A 23095-nucleotide genomic window follows, 5' to 3' on the forward strand; every position below is an offset into this window, starting at 1 on the left:
ATAGCCCAGGGTTACTGCCTTCGTTTTCAAAAAAGATCATCATCCCTGGAGAACAACTCTCAAAGTTCTGGATCTGCTCCTTGTGCAGGAGACTTTGACCTGCTAGAGAAAGGTGCTATAGAACTGGAACCTGTGATAGAGAGGAACAAGGGTTGGTACTCACTGTATTTTCTAATTCCCAAAAAGGACGGAGGACTGAGACCCATCTTGGACTTAATCCTTCAGGATCTCCAACTCCAAGACTGGACGGCGTCCTTGGACCTTCAGAATGCTTACTTTCGTGTGCCTTTCCATCACAAGCACAAACTACCGGAGGTAGGTGGTTCTCATTATCAGTTTCGAGTTCTGACATTAGGGCTGACCTCCGCAATAGGGTTTTCACCAAGTTAATGGCGGTGGTGGCAGCGAGTCTCAGAAGAACGGAGGATTCACGTCTGCCCCTACCTGGACGATTGGCTGATTGGGCACGGTCACCCGAACACGCCTGGGAACATCTGTGTAACCTGCCACTCCACAGACTGGGTTTCTCCCTCAATTACAAGAAGTCCCACATGATACCATCTCAGAGACTCCAGTTTATTGGAGCAGTCCTGGACGCTTCTGGGAAAGCCTCGTCACCCGAGGTGAGAGCTCAACATCACCAAATTTCAGAGTGCCCAGCATCATCTTGCTTTGGATTTTTTTGAGGTTGCTTGGTCTCATGGCATCCTGTTTTCCTGCTGCCAGAGGCCCGCCTGAGAATGAGATCCCTCCAATGGGCTCTCAGGACACAGGGTCCCAATTCTCAGGCAGGATGGCAGACCACCATCGGAGTAGCACAGGACTTTCTGTGGTGGGCTTGCAAGGACAACATTCTGAAGGGAGAATCTTTTTGGCAGCCACAACCGGAAATAACAGTAGGGACGGGTGCCTCACTCTTCGGGGTGGGGAGCACACGCCAACGATCTGCCAATCAGTGGTCGTTGATCTCCATCAGAGTCCAAACTACACCTCTAACTTTTGGAGCCGAGGGCAATCGGACTAGCGCAGAAGGCCTTTCTGCCCTCTGTATGGGGAAATAATGTCCTGATAATGACGGACAACACAGTGGCCATGTACTTCCTCAACATGAGAGCGGGTGTAGGGGTCACTACCACTCTGCAGAGAAGCAATGCAGCACTAGTTCTGGGCAATTAAAGAAGGAATCTCTCTATCAGCAGTTCACCTAGCCGGAGAGAAGAACACGGCGGCGGGCAGGCAGTGCAGGCTCCCACAAGTGGGAACTAGCTCAGGAAGTCCTTCAGGAGATCTTCACCCTTTTGGGAACCCCTCAAGTGGATCTGTTTGTGTCCAGTGTCAACTGGAAGTGCAAACTGTTTTGCTCCAGGGAATTTCCTCCAAGAGGAGCTCTAGGTGACGCGTTCGTAGTGGACTGGGAGTTTCGACTCCTGTACGCATTTCCTCCAGTCCCCGTCATTCCTCATGTAATCAGAAGGTTGAGAAGGTTAGGGAAATCCATGATCCTAATTTCCCCGCAGGGCGTGGTACCCGTACCTTCTGGACATTTCCCTCTGCCCTCCAATAAGTCTTCCACAAAAAGAGGACCTTCTTTCGCAAGAGGAGGCTCGGGTTCGCCAGCCACAGTACAGTACTCTCAACCTTCACATATGATTTCTGAGCGGGTGGGATACAGGGATTGGGACCTTCCAGATGACGTAATGGAGATATTGCTTTTGGCTAGAAGGCCAGCAACTAAATCTTTGTACCACTGCCGTTGGAACAAGTTCAGCAGTTGGTGCAGGGATAAGAATGTGGACCCTTTTCTTTGTGACACACCTATGGTGCTTTATTTATTACATCTGCCGAATCTGGGGCTCCAGATTGGAACAATTAAAGGTCTATTTTCAAGTGCTCTTCAGAAGAGGATTAATATTTTAAAATCCCTCTGATTGTTCAATTCCAAAACTGTCTTACTAACATATTCCCACCAGTTCCTTTCCAAGCCCCTATATGGGATCTTGACCTGGTGTTAACATTTCTAACATGCATCCCTTTTGAGCCAAAACATTCATGCCCATTAAGATTGTTAACTTTGAAAACTGTTTTGCTAATGGTAATAGCGTCAGCCCGCAGGGTAAGCCAGTTGCAGGCGCTTTCCTGTAAACCTCCACATACTGTTTTGTGTAAAGACAAGGTTGTTCTCAAGGTAAAACCTTCTTTCCTACCCAAAGTAGTCTCTGACTTCCACGTGTCACAAAATATCATTTTGCCAACGTTTTACCCACCTCCTCATCCTAGATAAGAGGAGGAAAGATGACATGGGCTGAACCCAAAAAGGGCTAAAATTCGTCAAAATTACCAAGTATTCATTGGCCCTGAATTGGGTTTAGCCTTGACAAAACATAACCTATCCAGATGGATCATCCTGACTATTGGGGCATGTTACAGGTTAGCAGGCAAAGACCCACCGGAAAGGCTTGAAAGCACATTCCACAAGGGGCATGACAACCTCTGCTGCTCTTCAGAGAGGGGTTCCAGTCGAAGACATTTGTTCAGCGGCCTCTTGGTCGTCTGTTCACACGTTTGTCAAACATTACTGCCTGGATTCCTCTTCCGGTCAGGAAGGACAATTTGGAAAAAGGGTCCTTCATTCAGTCCATGATAACCGTTAAAACAAAATATAATTTGTACTCCGACCACCAAATTATTACTGCTTTGGGAGTCTATCATAAGGTAAGGAATACGTGGGAGGACACAATCCATTATAAGAGCAAGTTACTTTCCTCTGGTAACGTTCTTTCAATTGGATGGTCCTCCCACGTATTCCCCTCGCAGCCTACCCCACCATAGAATTTACGTGTCTTTACACTTTACGCTTTCTTGGACCATACGATCTATGGTTCGCCTGGTAAATCCTCTACAGGAGGGGGAAAACATAACTGAAGCCAACAGGCGCTGCGAGTGCTATTTATACAGAAGACATACAGTCGAACATACAGTCGAACGGAGGCCCTCGAGGGACATCGACTCGACGAGAGGGCACGCAGCGCCCCCTGCCGAAAAAATGTCCAAAGCAGCTAAAGCTGGAAGGATAATTATCATAAAATGAGAAATACGTGGGAGGAACATCCAATCGAATGAATGTTACCAGGGGTAAGTAACTTGTTCATCTGGTGCTAGTGTGTTAATATGGTTCTGAGAGATTTCCTGTTGCTGTCTCCCTAAAAAACAGAGGAAGGTTTCAGCAAATTTATATTCTGGGTTGTGTGATGGGTGTGAAGGAAGATTTATTCTGGTTGTCACTGACGGTAGCCATATTCTGTTTTGGTCATGAAAAGGGCTTGGCAAACCTTTGCAATGTTGGGGATATTGCAAGGAATTGTTTTGGCTATCACTGGATTAGTTACCTTAAAATCTTTAAATATCGGATCTGGTCGGTTAGTCAATCTACTAGCTGTAATGGGACTTTTTCACATCACTTTATGGTACCACCTCAAGGGGATTTTACAACAGTCTTTGATGGTTTCAGTGAAGGTCCTTTTTTTGTTGACCGTGGAATTAGTTCCAGGTGTTTTTCATGGTCATATTTGTATTGTGGCACTTGTCGTTAGCCTTGTTGTTTTGGACTGTTTATATGTGTTTAATCTGATTGAGGACCTATCACGTCAATTGTTTCGGTGATGTTATGATGGAAGCATTTGAAGTACGATATATGGCATTTATAACGTGCCTATACACTAGTGTTTCAAGGTGCAACGAGGCAAAGGAGGGGGAACAGACGGAAGACAAAGACAACAATCTTCAGCAGAGGCCAGGTGACCTTGAGATCGCGCAAGTGCAGGGGTGGGGAAAAAGGGGTAGGGGGCAGTGCAATACATAGGATCAACAGCAAAGAATAAGTCAAACAAATAAAACAATAGGTAAAAGTGCGGCCAGCTTGTGGCAAGTGCAGACATTGAGTGAAGAGCTGGTGGGGACTGTAGGAATAAAGAAACAGCCCCCAAGTGCCAGGTGTTGCCCAGTGGGCAGTGCATGTGTGCAGCTGGCGTGGGAGGGGACCTGAGCCTGAGATCAGAGGGTAGCCAGGTGACCTTTGCAGTTTCAGTCAGGAGTACAGCAGGGGAGAAGAGGAAGAAAAGCAGAAGCAAAGAGGAAGGTCTTGAGGTGCTTCCGGAACCAGAGATGGCTCTCCTCAAGTTTCAGGGAGGCTGTTCCAGAGGGAGGCCCCAGCTGAAGAAAGAGATCTACCACCAACTCATTGCTTGGAGTTGCAACTGACCCTGAGGGAGTTCTAGGCGGATGAGCGAAGACCTCTAGAAGGCAGATATTTAAGAAGAGAGAGTTTGAGGAATTCAGGCCCCAGGCCCCAGAAGGCCTTGTGGACAATGCAGAGGGTTTTGAACTTAATCCTCGCAGCCACTGGGAGCCGGTGCAGAGATTTCAGTCCTGGAGGGATAGGATCCCTGGGCTTGAGGCCAAGGACAAGTCTCGCAGTCCTGTTCTGGATGAGTTGCGGAGGGCAGAAGGAGGCATATTTACAAAGAGGCTGTTGCAGTAGTCCAGCCTAGAGCGAACCAAAGCTCTGGAAACAGTGAGCTTCTGGGGGAAAGAGAGGAAAGGAAGAATACCTTTTGAGTACTGTGGATCTGCCTTCAGCAGGATCGGCAATCTAAAGTCATTAAAATGGGGCAAAGAATTCAAGTTTAAAGTGATTAGTTTGCTTTGTCTGGATCGTTGTTAGTTTATCTGTTGGTTTGAGTGTGTTCCCACACTATTAAATGGTCTCTTTGGGGTTAGTGTTAGTCTTTTGGCTTGTCTGCCTGTTTGGTTAGCGTCCAGGCCACTTCTGTTACTCTTCATTAGTGGCTGGTGCAATTTTCCCTTTTTAATGTTTTGGGCCTCCAACTTTTTATTTCCATCCTTTCCTTGGCCACAGTTTCTGCTCTAGCTCACGGCCTTTCCCTTGACCAAAGCGGTTTGCCTTTTCTCTCTTCACTTTCTGTGCCTAGGGCTTCTACTTTTACTCTGCCTACTCTTTTGCCAGTGCTTCAGCCTTTTAGGTCTCTGCCTTCTCATTATTCACATCCTCTATATTTACCTTTTCTGACTTTTCATGGGCCACAGCATGTCCTTCCTCTCTGGGGATAATGTGCGTGCTCACCATCTTCTTGTCTTCCTGTTCATGTCGCAGCCTCTTTCCTCCTGGATGATTAAGGCACCCCGGTCTTCTCTTCTGCCCTTTCAAGGGCAACAGTCGGTCGTCTACTGGGATAAGATGGCATACTCACCTTCTCTTCCTGGGGTAAACTGACATGCTCCTCCTCCTCTTTGGCGTTCTCGTCTGCCTTCCTTCACGCTCCTGGTTTTCCCCTTCTCCCCACCTTCCTCCACACTGTCGTTTTTCTTTAAATGGGTCATTTGCAATTTTGGATTTCCTGTCTGTGTAAAGCAGCGAGATGCTGGGATTGTGCTGCTGCCTTGATTCTCCCCCTGTGGCTGCAGGACTTCCCTTTCTAGGAATCCGATCTACCTGTCCCCTGTATGCAGCAAGTTAGTTTCTATGCCATCAAGTCCTTTTGTTGGACTTTGACTTTGGAAACAATTTGTCCTGTATTCTGTGGGTTGATTTAAATGGTTATGTTGGTTGTAGGAGACTTTTTCTAGCAGGGTTGCTAATGTAGCAAAAACATGAGTATCCCTTTCCTCAAGCCTACCCGCATTATGTGTCTGGTTGTTCCACGGGGCACAGCTTTACTTCTCCCTGTCCACCTGGGTGAAAAATTAGAGAAAGCGGTGGGTGACACATAACCGTTCTCGTTAGGATGGCTAACGTATTTCTGTGGGCTAAAGGATTCCCCATAGTCGTCTTTTCCTTGGATCTGTATTTGCTTCCCAGATCTGTTCCATCACAGAGCGAGATCCTGGGGAAAGTGGTCCTTCAAATGGTCGGAGAAACCTGTTCTTAAAAGGCCTTCCTGATATTATTGGCTTAGAGGGCCTGGTTATAGAAGTCCACGGTCCTTGTGACTAAGATCAGGAGGTCACTGTGTCAAATGTAGGCCAAGTGGTCTGATCATGATTTATATTGGACCACACGATCCAATGTCTCATGACGACAGATGAACAGTAGGGCCAAAGTGTGACAATTTTTTATGTTAATCAGGAAATGTAATGCCTGAACTCTAAGCTTGCCAGATGTGTTTCTGTTTGCATGGATAGCACTATGTCCACCCAGGGAGTAGTAACCATCTGCGCAATCTTTTGAGACACAGATTAGGACCCTGATTTCCATAAGGAAATTGAAGCTGTATTCTGATAAATTATCAGCTATAAATGTTGCATAGAATTGGGTCTCCATATAACTTGTGTGATCCCTGCAATTTAAGCTAGTTTAGTTCACATATGTTTCATCTTCATCTAGGGCATGCATCAATTTCTTGATTCTGTTTATGCAGGGAGAAACTTTTGTTTTCTTTTACTAAATTACTTTTGGGCATATGTGTTAGCCTCAATCCAGATTGTACAACAGTTGTAAATGTAAAATAATTGATTCATATTGGTTTGTGTGTGTGTATGTATGTATGTATATATATATATATATATCATGTGCTTCTGTAAAGTTGTAACACTACAAAAAACCTTACATGCTGCATTTATACAAAAATGTCCCAAGCACGCACGACCTGCTACTTCAATTCATAAAAGTACAGTACATCCCAACATTGGTGAACATGAAAACGCGTTCACCTAAATGGCGACCAAATGGTAGCAAAACACTCACCCATCTGGGTGGAAACGGCACACGTTCCGCCTGAATGCTCAGACTTCTTCAAGCTAGTATAATCCAATCGTGCCGAATGCACCAACGAGTATAGAAAGGCACAGCTAGAGCGGTCCGCTCCTCCCCCATCACATATAAAACGATCATGTGATTGCAACAAAGAGAAAGATTTCAATGTAGGATTAGCCTCCATATTGGGAAGGCTATTTGTATCTAACGATGAGGGTTAAATATCCTTGTCTGATACCAATGTATCTTGAAATAGTCACCAATGTGATGAGGCCTTTGGATTCGAACACCTCCGCTCAGCCACTTAAAAAAAGCATTAATTCAATTTATTCAGTGCATATTATAAAAATCTCACAAATGTGACTAAAATTAAATTGTTATGGCCGCGTGTTACTGTTAAATATTAGCACGCGGTCATGTGCCCCAGAGAGGTATGTGTTTAAAGCCAATCTGGCGAGCTACGGAGTTCCCGTATCCAGCATTTTATATTTCCATTTGTATTGTTTTCCTAGCTCAACATTGCATAAACTTGTCTTTCTTTTGTTAACTTGGGTCTAATTGTGATTCACATAGAAAATGATCAGTTGTTTTTCCCAGAAGGATCGACCGATTAAGAGACATTACACCATATTAGGATGTTTAAAGATCTGCATGCCTTGCTCCCGTTTATCTGATACAATGTTCTTTGCGTAAGTTCCAGGCCTCCAGAGCCCCAGAAACCACCGAATAAACCTGCCCAGGTCAAGAGAGGAAGCTATGGCAGTGATGTGGAGGAAGAAGAGTACCGCCGGCAGTTAGCTGACCAGTCCAAGCGTGGCTATTATGCACAACCATCAAAATACAGAGACACAGAGCTATAGACGCCACAACCCGTGCATTTAAAATATTTTAAAAGGTTCTGAAACCTGTATCCCTTGTGTATGTCACTGGTCGTTAACTGCATGGACATTCATGCACATCTTTTTATGTGACGCTCTGTTCTGATCAATATGAACTTTATGGAGCGTGACCGTTACACACTGAAATGGGAGGATTTTGAAAACTATAAAGAACAATCTCAACACTAGTTGTGTCTAAACACTGCTACCTTGGTTTTAAGGACCAAAACCACAAAAATAAGAATTTAATTTGCTTTGTATAATGTAAATTAAGATGATACAATTAGGAGAGAAACATCGAGAGATGAAAGTGATAAAATGTCCATGAACAAAAGTTTGACAAAGTATATAACAAATAACTGCAAGTGCCTTTATGTGGGATTATCATAAGGTTTTCTTGTTCACTGTGATGTACTATTTAAATAACTGGCAATAATGTACTAACAGGGATTTTTAACTAATCCTTTTACTGGTGTATCCACAAATTAGGCTGCATGTTTATAATTAATGAACTGCATTTTGTAACCTTAAGAAATTGTGTGTATATACAGTGGTATTGTTTTAAAGCAATGGTGCACTTCTATTAAAATGATGCTGTAAACATTCATTTAATATTGTATGTTACAAAGACTACATGGAAATAAATTAAAATGTTTTCAAAACATATGACAGTATATTCCTAAATTGCTACACTCACTTTAAATTTGAATACTGTGCAGGGCATGAATTCACATTAATTTTCTTTACAACATTGTATAAAGTGCAAGGCTGTAAACATGGCTAGACATTTTGTTTATGGAAACTGTACTTTGAATATTTGGGTTTGCAACTAACGTGCAAGCTATTAAAACCTCAGCCATGGTTCAGTGTTTAGTTTGGTGAGCAAGGGGCTCTTCCCTCAAAGATGGGTTCTTATCTGGTTGGAGGTTTTTCTATTTTTTCCACCCATTCTTATCTCCGACAAATTGCGTTGTGGTGGGTGGTCCAAGTGCCTCACTTGAAGCCGTGTGCAAGCTAATCCATGGAAGATGGTGCAGGTGATGTGGTAGGGATAGTGGGACTTGCAAGGTGGTCATGGCGAGCACCCAAGTAAAAAGGTCCGGACTGAGGACCTCACTGAAGATCTCTCTTGAGGGATACCCAGGGAAGCGCTGCAGTGCAAGAATTACTGTAGAAATGGATTTGATGAAAGTAGTTATTTTTACTAAATACGGACTGACACAAGCCAATAGAAATTGGAAGTGGATCCACAGTGAACAATTTGTATACAGAGCAGGCATCAAGTAATACTTAAAAAGGAGCAAGAGCCTTGATGAAGAGCTTTGCGCAAAACCCGTGCTGGCTCATGTTACAAGCACTATTGGTTAATGTTGAAAGCACAATTAAGCTGCAAAATAAAACACAAAGTTCATAGCTTAAGCAAGTGTTAAGCAGATTTCTCTGATGAGAAGTTTGCATTTACAAACAGAGAGGTGCCCCCTTTCTGTTTCATTAGACTAACAAACGAGGTGTGGTCTAATAACTAAGAGAGGCCTTTGACATTCTCTGAGGTCATGGCATGTTACATTCCTAGCATAAAATTAGCAAAGGGATTGATAGTTTCCCTTGTTTTGAGAACAATTGGTATAGACAATTGGCAGTAGATGTAGCACAAAGATTCTTAATATCCTGCGTTCATAGATTGCCCAAAATATATGTATGTGCGGAGCACATGTCAATCCTAGATAGGTTTTCTTGAAGTACTTAGGTTTCATAATTGGAGAACCACAAGCGCATGTAGTTGAGTCATGATACTCCAACCATGCAGGGAAGAACTTTCATGTGGGTTAAACAAGCAGATTCAGTAAAGTGATAACCGGATCAGCATCACCTGCAAGGATAGAGGCCCAGAGGCTGCAAAGCCAGCAATAGTAACTCATTTTCTCTCAAGAGATGCAATGTGATGACTCGAGTGTCTGAGCTCTGGATCCGTTTAGTAGTAGCACAAGGAACAATGGTGTTGGAGCAGTATTGCAGCAGGTTCCGGAGTGTGAGCTACATAAGCAATTAGCCATACTTGCAAGTGAGCCCACTATTACATCATGTATACCTCATGCCTCCCACTGGGCCAGGGGACCTGCGGCTCTCCAGAAGTTTTGTACTAAAACTCTCATGATCCCCCCCCCACCCCCCTCCCCACTACTAGCTAGGACTGATGGAAGTTGTAATCCAGATCATCTGTAGTAAAAGGTTGCAGACTCCTTCACTAGGAGATTCGAAAGTCAGCCTTTGTGCGCAAATGTTGGAAGTCATGTACTCCTGGTTTCAAACCCTCTTCTTTGGTCCTGTCCCTCTAGCTAGTGTGAAAGTCTCATTTAATCTCCCAGTATGTGATAGTAACTCAGGGACAGATGGATCTAACAGAACCATGCCTCTTTAATCTAAAGCACCTGGATTAATTTAAAAATCTAGTACTGCCTTGTCTCCTTTATTCCACTTTATTTTAGCTGGAGCAATTCTGATGTTGCTCTTCACTCACCAACATATACAAATGACAATATATATATATATATATATATATATATACATATGTAGATGGTGATCAAGAACCGAACTGTGGGGACATTCTTTGCAGACAACTGGAATTCAACATTCTCCAAGATTTTGCCTTCTTCCACATGTGTGCTTTGGATCAATAGGTACAGAAGATAAGTCGGAGCTCCCTGATGTTTCTGTTATGCTTCTCATAGTTTGCCCAATTTGCTAAGCAACCTGTATTGAAACATTTCCACTTAAATCATTCCAGGAGGACAATGTTGTGCTAGTAGGTCTCAAGGACAGGAGTAAGTAACTGTACCCAGATGCCAACTCCTGAACTAAATTACGGTTCAAACCGTAGACTTGGAAGGAATATCATGGGCCCACAGCTCCCAGATGAGGACAAGGAAATAAAGCACCATCCAGATGACTTGCAAGCTCTACACAGCTTCCCTAAAATTACGTTTATTATATTCAGTATCTCACTGAACCCAATATTCCCCAAATGTAATAAGCAAATCTTGCCTTTACCCAGGATTGGGTTGGGACGCGTTACCCAGCAAACATCCACCTTCACCTTTCCCTAAACTTGGTTCCTTGGCCCCCAACAAGGAAGGAAAAATTACTTTTTAATCGGGCATAATTATGCACTACTTCTGGAAGCTGCTGAATCGGCTCTGTAAATCTCCTCGGTCAGCAGGCTGCTTACTGAATGATGAATAGAAATTCCCAATGAATGCCTTTCACCAGACAACATGATTATTCTTTCAGCATGAAACAAAAGTTGTTTAACCAGTAGACCTCAGATTTGACCCTTTAAAGAAAGTTCCATTCAGTTCTTAATGTTCTTGCAGAGTACCCGTTCACTTGTATTATGATGTCTCTCAAAATTTCATTAAGCGCTGCATTGTTTCTCGGGACTCTCAGGAACGTTCGGACGTCAGTTTGCCTTCCAACAAGATGCGGGTACTCCTCAATCAGGTAATAGAATACTAAGCTGACTAGTCTGTGTGCATTATCCGGTGACAGGGGCATTTGTGTTTTCCCCACTGAACTCGGGAAGCTGGAGAATCTGCTCAACAATGGCTATGAGCAATCTCCTCATGATTGGACTATTCTTAGGATCTTGCAAGAAAACATGAACACTAGTAGTTCTCTGCACAAGTGCAAAGTATGCGCACAATATGAACACAAAAACTGCAAGAATGTCCCGTGAAACGTTGTCATTAGGCACCACCATGCGTGCCTCCGGACAGGATCTTGGTGAGAAACGAATATGGGTACTGCTCCCTCTTCCAGTCGTCGGAAAGGAACTCCAGATTTGGCATTTCTTTTTTTTTAATCAAGGCTTATGCATGCCTCAGTCCAATGTCAACAAACTCCTGTGACTCAAGAACAAATAGCTTCCCTTAACTCCTTTTTAAATGACTGAAAAGAGTGTCCTGAAAAATAATCCACAGTCCACTGAACTCCTTATCTTTATTCTACAGCTTCTGCATCCTTCTTCCTCATCATAGATCTAGTCTGCACATGCTGTGGTTCTTCCCTGATGCTTGCTTCCGATGGATGTGCGGGTTTAGGGGGCTTTCCACCATAGACTTTCACGTCACCAAGAAAAATCCAAGCACGTCTGCCTTGCACTTTGACTGCAGATGGCGTGACGTCCTCCACTATGAAAGGGCCTTCGAAGCGTGGCTCGTGCCACATTCTAGTGAAATTCCTTATTAGGACGGCATCTCCGGGGAAAAGTTTGGGAAGACAAAACTCTTTAATTCCACTTGTTGAAACATCTCCTTCTGTGTTCTGCGCAGCCCCACTCCCTTTTCGCTTGAGCTGATCTGAAATGACAGATACTTGAAGTCATACAAATAAGGTAATCACGTAGCTCCTTTCCTAACAATTCTGCAGTTGACTGGGCATCACTTCTAACCCTAGCCGGAGGTGTGAAAGGTGTCCTCATTCGCCTCCCTGTCACTATTTCGTGCGGGGTAAGATGGTGGTCTGAACCTTGCTGATTTCTCAACGCATTTCAATAATAAGGGGGTAGCCCCAAAGTTCTAGTTGACTGCAGTGTACAAACAGTAGTCAACTAGAACTTTGGAATGTGACCTAATCTTTGTGGTCACAAGAAATATATGCATGAATGTTCGTGTGAGAAAGTGATATGAATGGAGCGTAGGGGTGAATGATTTTGTGGATCTAAATGAATTGTGATTTGTATGTCATGTTTTAAGTTTGTTGCACATTTTTTTTGAGTGCATTTTAGAAACATTACTAATAAATAATTTTTTGGTACTGAAATAGAAAGATTGAATCATTTGTGATTATTTATTAAAAAAAAAAAACAAATGTGTATATTGTCATCCTCTATCTAAGGGTTCATTTTCTATATTGATTTCTCAACGCATATAATGCCAATGGTAGGCAATGCAACAATCCTTTCTTCAATGTAAGCTTCAATTTGGCTATTTTTTCCTTAAGCAAGCCGTTGAGTCTCTCACAGACACCATTCACTTGTGGGTGATGAGCTGTGGGTGATAAGCTGATGAAAACGTGTGCTTTATGCCAAGCAACAAGCTTATTTGCTCAAAGACTGTTAACAAAATGAGGGCCACTATCTGATTGCAATATTTCATATTCCCCATCTGGCAAACACTTCTAGGACTAGAGAATTTGCTGCACAGGTGGAGTTTGGGTGTGTACACGGTCCAGCCTCAATCCACCTCGAAAAAGGACATACCACAACAATCCTATATATCCTTTACATACTTGCAGCATATCGACAGTCGATATGCAAATGCTGAAAGGGGCCACTAAGTCTAGGAATAACTCCCCTAATTGTGCGCAATGTGTAAACTTTTGACATACGACACAATTTACTACATAAAATTCAACGTGTTCTACTAAATTTGGAACAAACCACTCCTCTGCAATAGTTGCAGCAAGGTTCTCTCTAGTTGTGTGCGCAGGGTAGTTTAGCTGTTCCAACGCCACCTTTAATAAGGCTACAGGCATCACTGGTTTACCAGTACTGTCTTGTTGCCATCTCGCTTCAGAGGGGTTTAAAGAACACCCTCTCTGCTTCCACAAGTCCTTCTCATCTGGGGGTTATTCCCCCTGGATCTCTATCAATTGGGTCCTAGACAGGTTATTATAACAGTTAGGTCCTCATTACATGGTATGCGGTAACCATGGCGCTTTTAGCGCCATGGTTGCTGCCGGTATTTTACCGTGTCCGCCTTGGTGGATGGTGGAATTACCGCCCTACTCCAAGGTGAGCGGGGGCGGTAATTCCCCATTCACCAAGGCACTTCCCCATTCCCATTTTTGCCCCCACAGGGCTCAATGGGAATGGGGAAGGAGCTAATTATGGTACCGCAAATTGCGGTACCGTAATTAGCACCAAGGTCCCTTTGCGGCCCGTTCCTTAACGGCTGGTAAAACCAACCGTTGAGGTCGAGGCCTGCAAGGGGACCTCGTAGTTGGGCGGTAATGGTTTACCGATACCGGTGCCCTTACCGGTACCGGTAAACCCTTACCGCATTCCGTGTAATGAGGCCCTTAGACACACTCATCATCACCACCATGCTTTCATTCACATTCAGTGTTTCGAACAACATAATGTCATCTGAACATGCAACACGTTTGGCTTCCTCGTCTGCTTTTTGATTTCCACGTGAAATAAAATCTGCCATTTTAGTGTGAGCTGTGTATTTAACGACTACGATGGCTACTGGGAGTTGTAGTGATTTAATAAGCCTGTCCAATAGGGCTGCGTGTTGCACTGGAGTGCCATCTGCTCTGAGGTAGCCCCTCCTTTTCCAATGTGCTAGTCCTGCGTGCACTGTTGACGTCACATAGGCAGGGAGTCACTGTACACTGTTACTTCCTGGTCTGCGTGTCTCTCGAGCATGACAATCAGCACCACTAATTCTGTAGCATGTGCTGAAAAGTGAGATGGTAGCCGTGCGTTTACCAACACTTGAAACTCCCCATTGGCCATGTGCTTCACAACAGCGGCATCTGTATATCTTTGTCCAGCATTTTGATCGATTCTCAAAGAACCGTCGATAAAAAGAATCTCCCCAGCTGCCAACGCATTCTCTTTTACCCTCGGGAGTTCATCATAAAACTCTTCATGGTTCGAGCAATCATGTTCATGCTCGTTCTCTGCCAGTGGTTCAGCTATAAACATGGCAGGATTAACTATTCTGCATCAAACTATTTTAATCATTGGATTCGATATGACTACTTCAGAGGCAGAAACCCTTTGAGATGTTAATGTGCCTTAGGTTTCTCCAAAATTGGAAATAATGCATGTTCAACAAATAACGTCATGGAACATCGCTAGCTGCTTTTTCAATGGCGAACGCGGCGGCTGCCAGAGATTGTATGAAAGGAAAATGAAACCTCATCACTGGGCCTAGAATCCCACTGTAATATGCAAGGGGCGTGTACCCCAACATGGTTCTCTGTGTGAGGACTGCTGTCATAACAGTGCCATCCGTGTGCGAAAACAAAAGGGATTCCTCAGCATAATTGGGAATGCCCAAAACTGGAGATGTGCAAATTGCCTTTTTTAATTCATCAAACCCTTCTTCCATTTCCTCAGTCCAAACAATTTTCTCTTGGGTTGCTTGTGCTATCTTCAAAGCTCGCAACAAGGGCCTTATATATGAACTATAATCAAAGACCCATGCTCTCACATAGTTATATAGTCCCAAAAATCTCTGCATGTGCTTTATCGTCTGTGGCTTTACGGTTTTCAAAATAGCTTCAGCTCTCTCAGGAGCAACCTTCTTTCCTTCATGCGAGATTAACTGACCTATATAGAGTACTACCTCTTGACAATACTGCAATGTCTCTGTCGACTTTGTATCTTTTCTCTGCAAGAATAATTATTAGCTAAACTGTTCCTCTGAGTTGCTACAAAACCAATACGTCATCCACGTATTGCAACACAACACTTTGCAAATCAATATTGCTTAAGTCCATCTGTAGGACCCTATTGAAAATTGATGGAGACTCACAGTACCCCTCGGGTAAACAAGTACTTTTCAACTTAGTCTGACGAAACGTAAATGATGTCAGATCTTGTGAATCCTTATGCAATGGGATTGAGAAAAATGCATTTTTTAAGTCCATCATAGTGAAATATCATGCCTCAATAGGTATATTACTTAAGATTGTCGCAGGATTAGGAACTAGAGGGAACTCGCCCTCTACAATCTGGTTAATCGGGTTTAAATCTTGAATTAGACGCCACGCCCCCCCCCCCCCTTAGATTTCTTGATAGGGTACACTGTGGTATTACATAGTGACTCTGACATCACTAGGATGCCTTGTTCCATCATAACTGATAAAGTCTTAAAAATACCTTCATCTGCCTCTCGATGCATAGGATACTGTCGTGCTCGTGGTAAAATTGCTCCTGGTTTCAATTTAATTTTCACTTCTCCAACCCCCTTCAATAGGCCTACATCATAGGGGCCTGTCGTCCATAATGAAGCTGGCACTTTCGCCATGTCTTCCTCAAAATACTCAGGATGTTTTTGTGCTAACATCATTTTCTGAGGAACCTCTTGTTTAATTGCCCTTACCCAATAAGTGATATTCATCTCAAATATTACTTCGTCATCTGATGGATGATCTCAAAACATATCCTCATCAGGGACGCCAGTCAATCCTTAACCTTTCCCAATGGTGATCACTGTGCTCCATTGTCTTCCTTCTTAATCATTTCCATCAAACAAAGCCATTTCTCCTCGCACTATGGCTGTTTGCAATTCCAAAGGAAAGATTTGCCCTTCCTCTTCATCCATAGGTATCTTTGGCCTGAATAGAAATTAATCGGGTATTTTCATAGTTCTGCCCACTAAGCCTGGCAGCCATGTCAGAAAAATACGTACCTCATAGTGAAACACTTCTGGTTCTAACAGCATTCCTCGTATGGCCACTTGTCCTGCAAATGCCATAATAAATTCACTCACATTTAAATAATGCATTCCTGGTGTTAAACATACTATGCCTTTATCAGTGAATGAAATTGTCATATTTAACTTGGTCATTAAATCTCAACCCAATATATTGACATGTCTGCCTTGAGTATAGCATTGGCACCAACATGTCACACTCTCTCCTATAGAGACAGGCAATGCGTCAGTAAAAGGAGCTCTGCTTCTAGCTCCTGTAAATCCTTGAGTATTCATGGCACTTCCAGACATAAAAATGCTCCCTCTCATATATATGAGCGTGTTGCACCTGTGTCTACTAAAAATGAAAAAGATTTGCCTCCTATGTTAATGTCAACCCTTGGTTCCTCTTAAGGATTTGGCGTTATCAATAATATTGAACACATCAAATCTCCCAGTGAGCTGTCCTATTGTGGGTACATTCTCATCTCTGTACCTGTGAAAGGATTTCCTCCATCAACAGTGACACCCCCTACCCTAGGGGTCATTAACTATCCTGTGCTCGTGTTTTGCTGTATCTGCATAGGCGAATGCTGTGACTGCCCTTGTGGCAGATTCATTCTTGCCTGCTGTGTCTGTAAATCTCGTCGCACTCTGTGCTTGTGTCTGCTGCACTGTTCGATTCTGAACAAACCCATCTCCATTCTGCTGCGAATATGCAGGCGGGTTTGAAGTCCCCCCTCTCAAAAATGGATTATTCTGTTTGAATCCTTGACTTCTACATGGGCTGGAAAAGTGCTGTCATACCACATGTCCAACATATAGGAGGAGGTCTCCCCATCTGTCCTCCCTGCATGCCTTGATTATCGTTCTGCATGTTCTGAAACCCAACTTGATTTTTCTGGAAGTTCCCCTGATTATTCTGAAAACCTCTTCCTCGAAAACCTCCCCGTTCCCATGGTATAAACCCATTATTACTTGGTTGAACTGCCTTGCATTATTTATTTGTGACATGTTTACTGCTTGCTGTGAGCCTGAGCCATCTCCACTGGTCAACATTGCCCCTTCAATGGCGTACTTGAATAATTTTTCTATTCTAACTTTTCCTCTTTGCCTTTCCTAACATCGTCTTTTTTGCGATTCTTTTCTTGCAAGAGTCTGCAATAATGCGCAATGGTAAGCTGCATCTCTGACCATGGTTTGGCTTCCATGCCCACTAACTTCTTAAGCTGCTTCTGTAATGGGTCTGGCAATACCTGACAAAGTATATGATAAAACACCGGTATGGATTTCCCCCAAGCCTCGCGTGTCTCCAAAGCCCACTGCTCTTCTAAATTCTCAATGTAAACAAGCGGATCATCCCCTTCCTGCATCGTTTTTGTCATTACAGCTCCCATATCTGGTGTGTCCGGATACAGCACTCTAAGCGCTTTCCAAACTGCTGCTCTGTAATTGTTGAACTGTGCTCCATCATGAGCTGTGTTTACTAAGGTAATACCAGAATATCCTGCTCTTGACCAAACGTCATCAGCCCTCTCCCCAGGGATGGCAATCAGGAGACCCTTAATGCCCCCTATAGTTAACGTGTTACCTCCCGTCATGTTTTCTAACTCATGTATCCACTTCCCAGCACCAGAAGTTAAACTCAGGAGTTTGCACCTTAAAATATCCGTGTCCATCTGTGGCCAAGGTATATACTGTGGTCTGGCCCCTCCCTTCTCTAACAAGGGGAACTGTGAAACCCCAAATTCACTCTCATCTCCCATTGGCTGTCTATTCATAGCAGGGACAATGGTTCTGCACCACCTTTTTTCTGGCAGTGTCCTTAAACTGCTCACATAAGGTGGCGGGTCCCCTCTCTGACCATGGGATCGCCCTTTAGATTGATTTGGCTGTGTCAATGATTCTAACGCCCGAGATATTAGATAGGTCTAACTCCGACCACCTTACTTCCTTCTCCATTGAAAAAAAAAACCCTTCAGGTTCACATGCATCACCTTCCTCTTCCTCATGGAAGGTTGCTCTGTCTTCATCTGACATTTCCTGCGCCCAACTCGTGTGAGTTCTCTCCTCTTCGTCTCTATCCAGAGTCAGTCTTTTTAAAGACAGCTCCCTTGGCTTACAACTGCATGAGGCTCCCTCATTATTGTACAGCTGCGTACTCTCAAGTCGATCATTTTTACCCTTCCACTGCAATACTTTTAGTCTTCATATCATGATAGACTTTATCGATCGCATCCCCAATACTTCTAGAGTCAAACTCTTCCTCTAGATTTTCTATAGACGGACCTGCTATTGGTTCATGTGCTGGGAAGAACTCTGTCTTCCCATGACACTACTGGAATAGGATCTATTAATTCCTTTTCCATGCGATCAAGATCGCGTGCTCTCTGTCTCCTCTTTCATTCTAATTCATCGTCAAATTTACTTTGCTTCCTCTCGTACCCTGTCTTCCTATCTTCTTTTAATCTATTCTCTTATTTGCCCTTTGTATTTCTTCATCTCTACGTCTTTGCATTCTTTTATCCCCTAATTTTTGTTCTTCCTCTTACATTATTTTCCTTTCCAGTCTTTTCCACTCTTAGATTGCCCTGTCTTTTGTCATTTTCTTTGCTCCTCTGCTCTTTTCAGTTCCTTCAATTGCTCATCTTGATATAACTGTTCCCATCTCTGTTTATCCTTCCTTTTCGCCCCATCTTCTTTCAATCTTCCCTTTCCTTATCCTTTTTATCCTGCTCGTCTCGATCTTCCCTTTGCCTCACGTCCTCGATGCTCTTACCATCAACTTTGAGCAAAATCTGATCACCCATCCATTTGTTCTGTAAAGGCAATAACTCATCAGTTTTATCTTTTTCTCCTTTCCACCTCTTTATTTCTCGTCCTATATCTAAGGATGTACTTGGTCCTTCACTTCTCCCTTTATCTCGTCTATCCTTGTCCCTTAGGACCTTAGAGATTACGTATCTCTCAGTATTTTTTCTGGGCCCTCTTCACTGCTTTGCACAGGTGACACATATGTCGGGTTGCTATATCTCTTGCTGCCTTAAGCGCCCTCAATGGGTACAGCCCATCATCTTTCGTAATATCGATGTCTGCTTCAAGAGCGGTGGGTGAAGCAGAAGGCTCCTCACCCCCCTCTCTGCATACATTAAGTATCCAGTCTACAGGAGGCAGCTCAGCTCTCTCCTCCTGGTACATCTTAGTGATCCAGGAGTGATCCCCCTTGTGGCCATGGCATGAACATGTTATATGCGGTTCCTTTAACCCATTCTGCACTGTACTGTCTAAGCTTAGGTGTGTGCTTCGGCAGCTGTTTGCAAAGGTGTATAAGTGGAGTAATATCCTCCATTTTGACATGTCACTCTTTGACAGTCAATGCTCACCTTTACTCTTTGCAGATTTCAATAATACTTTTCAAGAAAAACAAAACAATATGAGTGTGTACCAATCGTCGCAAGCTCCAAACCCTCTAGATCACTTTTTTTTAACTTTCATCTGCTAAAAATAACATCAATTCAAATTAATTAAATACACTTCAATCCTTTAACTCTTGTGTTTATCCTGTTTACGTTTTATCAATTTTGTCTGCTATTTTGTCATCATTACACAATCACATAAAACAGACAGACAGTTGAACATACTCGGCCGGCCACATATACTTCAGCCTTTTTCCTCATGATTTATCCTGCCTCTAAAAATACTACTACAGAGTTTGAACTGTGCTCTTTAAACTCGTCTTTATGCGAGTTTGTCTTCTACGTCGTCCGCTATGGGACTCTAGGTGCTGTTCCTTCTGTTCCGTTCTTTAAAACGCAGGTAAATTAGGTGTACTCTTTATCGTGGACTCTCCTCACGATACCTCTTATTGCTTGGCCTCTCAAGTCAATTTACTCAATATTTAACACTTATTATTCTTCAGTTGCTTTACCCCACCCTCCCTCCGTTACTCGTTTTCCCCTTATTACTTTCTCCACTCACTACCTGTACACAATTTTGCCACCTCACTCAGTTTTACTCACCATTCGTATGTTCAGCTTCCGACTCTCGGAATTGTTCGCCTGGTTATCGCCTCTTCAACTTGTCGTTTGTTCAGCTTCCTGTAGACGTTGCAAGGGGATTCTGTAGAAACCGGGGGACAAGTCACACTCTAGCTCGCAAGCTTAAAGTTTTTAACTAATACCGATATCTACAGGGAGCATCACATCCTTTCAGCCGAATGCCAGAGGTCATGCAATATTGCCGGGAACCCCAAAGCTTACTTATCTTGATGGGTATCTAACCATCCTCTCTCTGCTACCACATTAACTGGCTGACCTTCAGCCCTTTAAAATGAGTAGCAATACCCTGGAGATGGATGGGGATGCAGACTTTATTCATACATCAATAATCGAAACGACTCAGGTAGTTGGCAAAAAGGATAACTGTTTCAATATCAATTATCTAAAACAGGGAGTGGAACGGACATCAACGGACGTCTCAGAGCAAATTCTCTCAATGCATCCAAGAAAAAAGCTTTCTTTTGTAGCAAAGATTCGTCATAGGTGATGTCAACTTACGTATTTACTAACGTCCTCCTACGTGGCAAACTACAAAACCTATTGAAGAAAGTGATAGTATGGGACAGTGAAAGAAAGTAATTGGTTTCTTAACATCAGGTGGGGCAACTAAGCCCTCCCCTCAAAAAGGTCACTATGAACGTCACTAAATACACAACGTCCTATTGGCTACACAAAGTATAGGATCCTTGATTACGTGGTCCCCTACAATTGGTTGGCACTCTAACCTTTTTCAGTACTTTTCCTCCTGCAATAGCAGCACGCAGGCTGGGCTCCCAGGTGCTGGTGAGCTCGTCTTGACCATAGCTTCCTACCAATTAGCATATGCATCTATCATCACCTCAATAATTTGTTGCCAATTAGGACTTTGAACTTGTCCTTGGGAGTGTTCTTAGCTCTGGAGAATTCAGGGAGTGAAGGCGTGCTCTGCCCTCATGCGTAGTTGTGACCATCTTGTTCGTTCAACTTCATCCTTCCACGTGACTGAAGACCTCAAAATCGAGCCTCTCATGTATACAAAATAATATTTTCTAATAGACCTCTGACATCTTCCTTATTTGATTCATGCCTTCTGAACAGGAGTTTTGTTCTTTCACACAATTTGTATTCAGTGTCTGCTCACTCCAGCCTGATAAGACCTTGGCTTCTTGGCTTGGCTTCATGGCTCATCCAGCTTTGCCTTTCTGAGATTCACTTGGTAATTCATTGGTTTTCTTACTGCGACACACTGGAAAAGAGGCCTTCCTTTTATAGCCCAGCTCTGCTATAGTTCGTAGTGGAAACATCCAATCTTTACTCACTTATGCATATATGTATATGTTGGCGCATGCCGCAATCTATTCACTATAAAGCTAGCCTCAAGAATACTTTATCTGCTTGCGCTTCTCTGCATCTGTACACATGTAAACTGGCTTGATATCTTCATCAGTTCTGTGGCATAAGCTTCTTCACCTTGGTCGCAAGATGTCACTTATCCTTGATACTTTGTTGATGCCCTACAGAATATCTGCTTTCTCTTGCCTCTGCATCTCTTCTATGTACGTCAGCTCGACTTTGTATGACATCACCATTCGTCTTGCCCATTCAGTTGCTCTGCTTCTTCCGGGATTTCATTCAAATGGCCATCATACTTTCTTGTATGGATGTATGGTTTTCTCAATGGGACCCTTGCTTCTCCAGCATGGGATCTGTCATGGATTCACATGCTCATGAATATTCCCCGTCGTCAGGCTGGGAATCCTCGGTAAAGAAAAAATCAGTATCAGTTTCGTTTCTGATCTGTCTTTCTTAGTAGTAACCAATCACTGGTCTCTGGGTCATACTGCCCCCAGCCAATGACTGCCCTCTCCCTAAGCCCCGCCTCTGGCAGCCATCTTCAGATTTTTACTGCACGCTCAAGTGTTGGGAGTCCTTGTGTTTAGCTCTCGAGCTTTTTACTGCGTTTTCGCGCTTTTTCTAAGAGATTTTCTCATTTTACAGTCAAATAGAGCCTCAAGCTCCACCGTTTCTACATTCGATCAACGGGGACCCATTTCGGATTTTTCTACGCCCCTCAAGGGTGAAGTTTTCGTCGAGTTACTCTTATTGGAGGAGTCCAGAGGTTTCTGTGGCCTACCCCGGACATGGCCCAGGAGAAAGGAAGCTCGACGCCCGGAAAGCTATTCAGGGTTTACCCAGCTGCAGAATGTGTTCAAAGAGGACGAGCATTCGAAGTGCCTCTACTGCCTTCATGAGGACAAAACGCACGTGGAGAAGGACTCTCGCCCCCTCCCCCCCAGGTGAAGGCAGAAGATGGTGAAGGCCTTGATTCACCCGGCTAATGCCTCTATCGAGGAAGTCGCGGCGGCCCTGGCGCAGCCTGGGGAGGCTACACCAGTGGAGACGACCTTGGGGCCCAGAGTTTCTCTGCCACCGTGGAGGGAAGCCTCTTTCAGGCCCATTGAGAAGACCCTGGTGAAGACCCTGGTGGAAAAAGAGGGGGGAAGCCAGTGGCCATTGTGGACACAGATACAGCCTCTGAGGAGGAACTGGTTGAAGTCTTGGAGGGCCTCGACGAGGGTGTCAAAGAGGCCCGGTCCCACGGGAGGAATCCAGACGAAATGGACGACGAGAGCGACGGCAACGCCGGCGAGGTTCCCAGTCAACCGTTGCGCCCGTCGCTTCCGGAGCCGCAGGACAACTCGGTGGCCATTTTGTTGGCAATACAATCCTAACCTTCGGAGATAAGGACGAGATTGCCCCTACCACCGACGGAGGAGCTGGAACCAGGCCCGCCAGAGGAGCCGGAGCCAGGCCCGTCGGGAAGTCCCCCAAACAAGAGAAGACGGACCCATCCAGCCCCACCTTTTCAGCCCTCGCAGCCTGCTCAACCTTTGCCCACGTCCCCCATACCTGGGGATGACATGGGAACGGACATGGCCACGACGGATATGGATGACGACGGCGGTGACGACGGGACGGAGC

The 23095-nt window shown here is 44.1% G+C and overlaps 1 protein-coding gene across 7 annotated transcripts in view; it reads left to right on the forward strand.

Annotated features, from left to right (window-relative positions):
- The window catches only part of LOC138510254 (tight junction protein ZO-2-like), a 1104514-nt gene extending 1096201 nt beyond the window's left edge, over positions 1 to 8313 (forward strand). For all 7 annotated transcript variants that reach the window (XM_069625778.1, XM_069625777.1, XM_069625773.1 and 4 more), the window contains one exon: positions 7464 to 8313. In XM_069625778.1, coding sequence (XP_069481879.1) covers positions 7464 to 7629 — 166 coding nt within the window. In that variant the 3' untranslated portion in view covers positions 7630 to 8313. The remainder of the gene's footprint in view (positions 1 to 7463) is intronic.
- Positions 8314 to 23095: the final 14782 nt, after the last annotated feature.

This window comes from Ambystoma mexicanum, chromosome 6p, assembly GCF_040938575.1.
Source record: "Ambystoma mexicanum isolate Mex_15411 chromosome 6p, UKY_AmexF1_1, whole genome shotgun sequence".
In the NCBI taxonomy this organism is placed as follows: Eukaryota; Metazoa; Chordata; class Amphibia; order Caudata; family Ambystomatidae; genus Ambystoma; species Ambystoma mexicanum.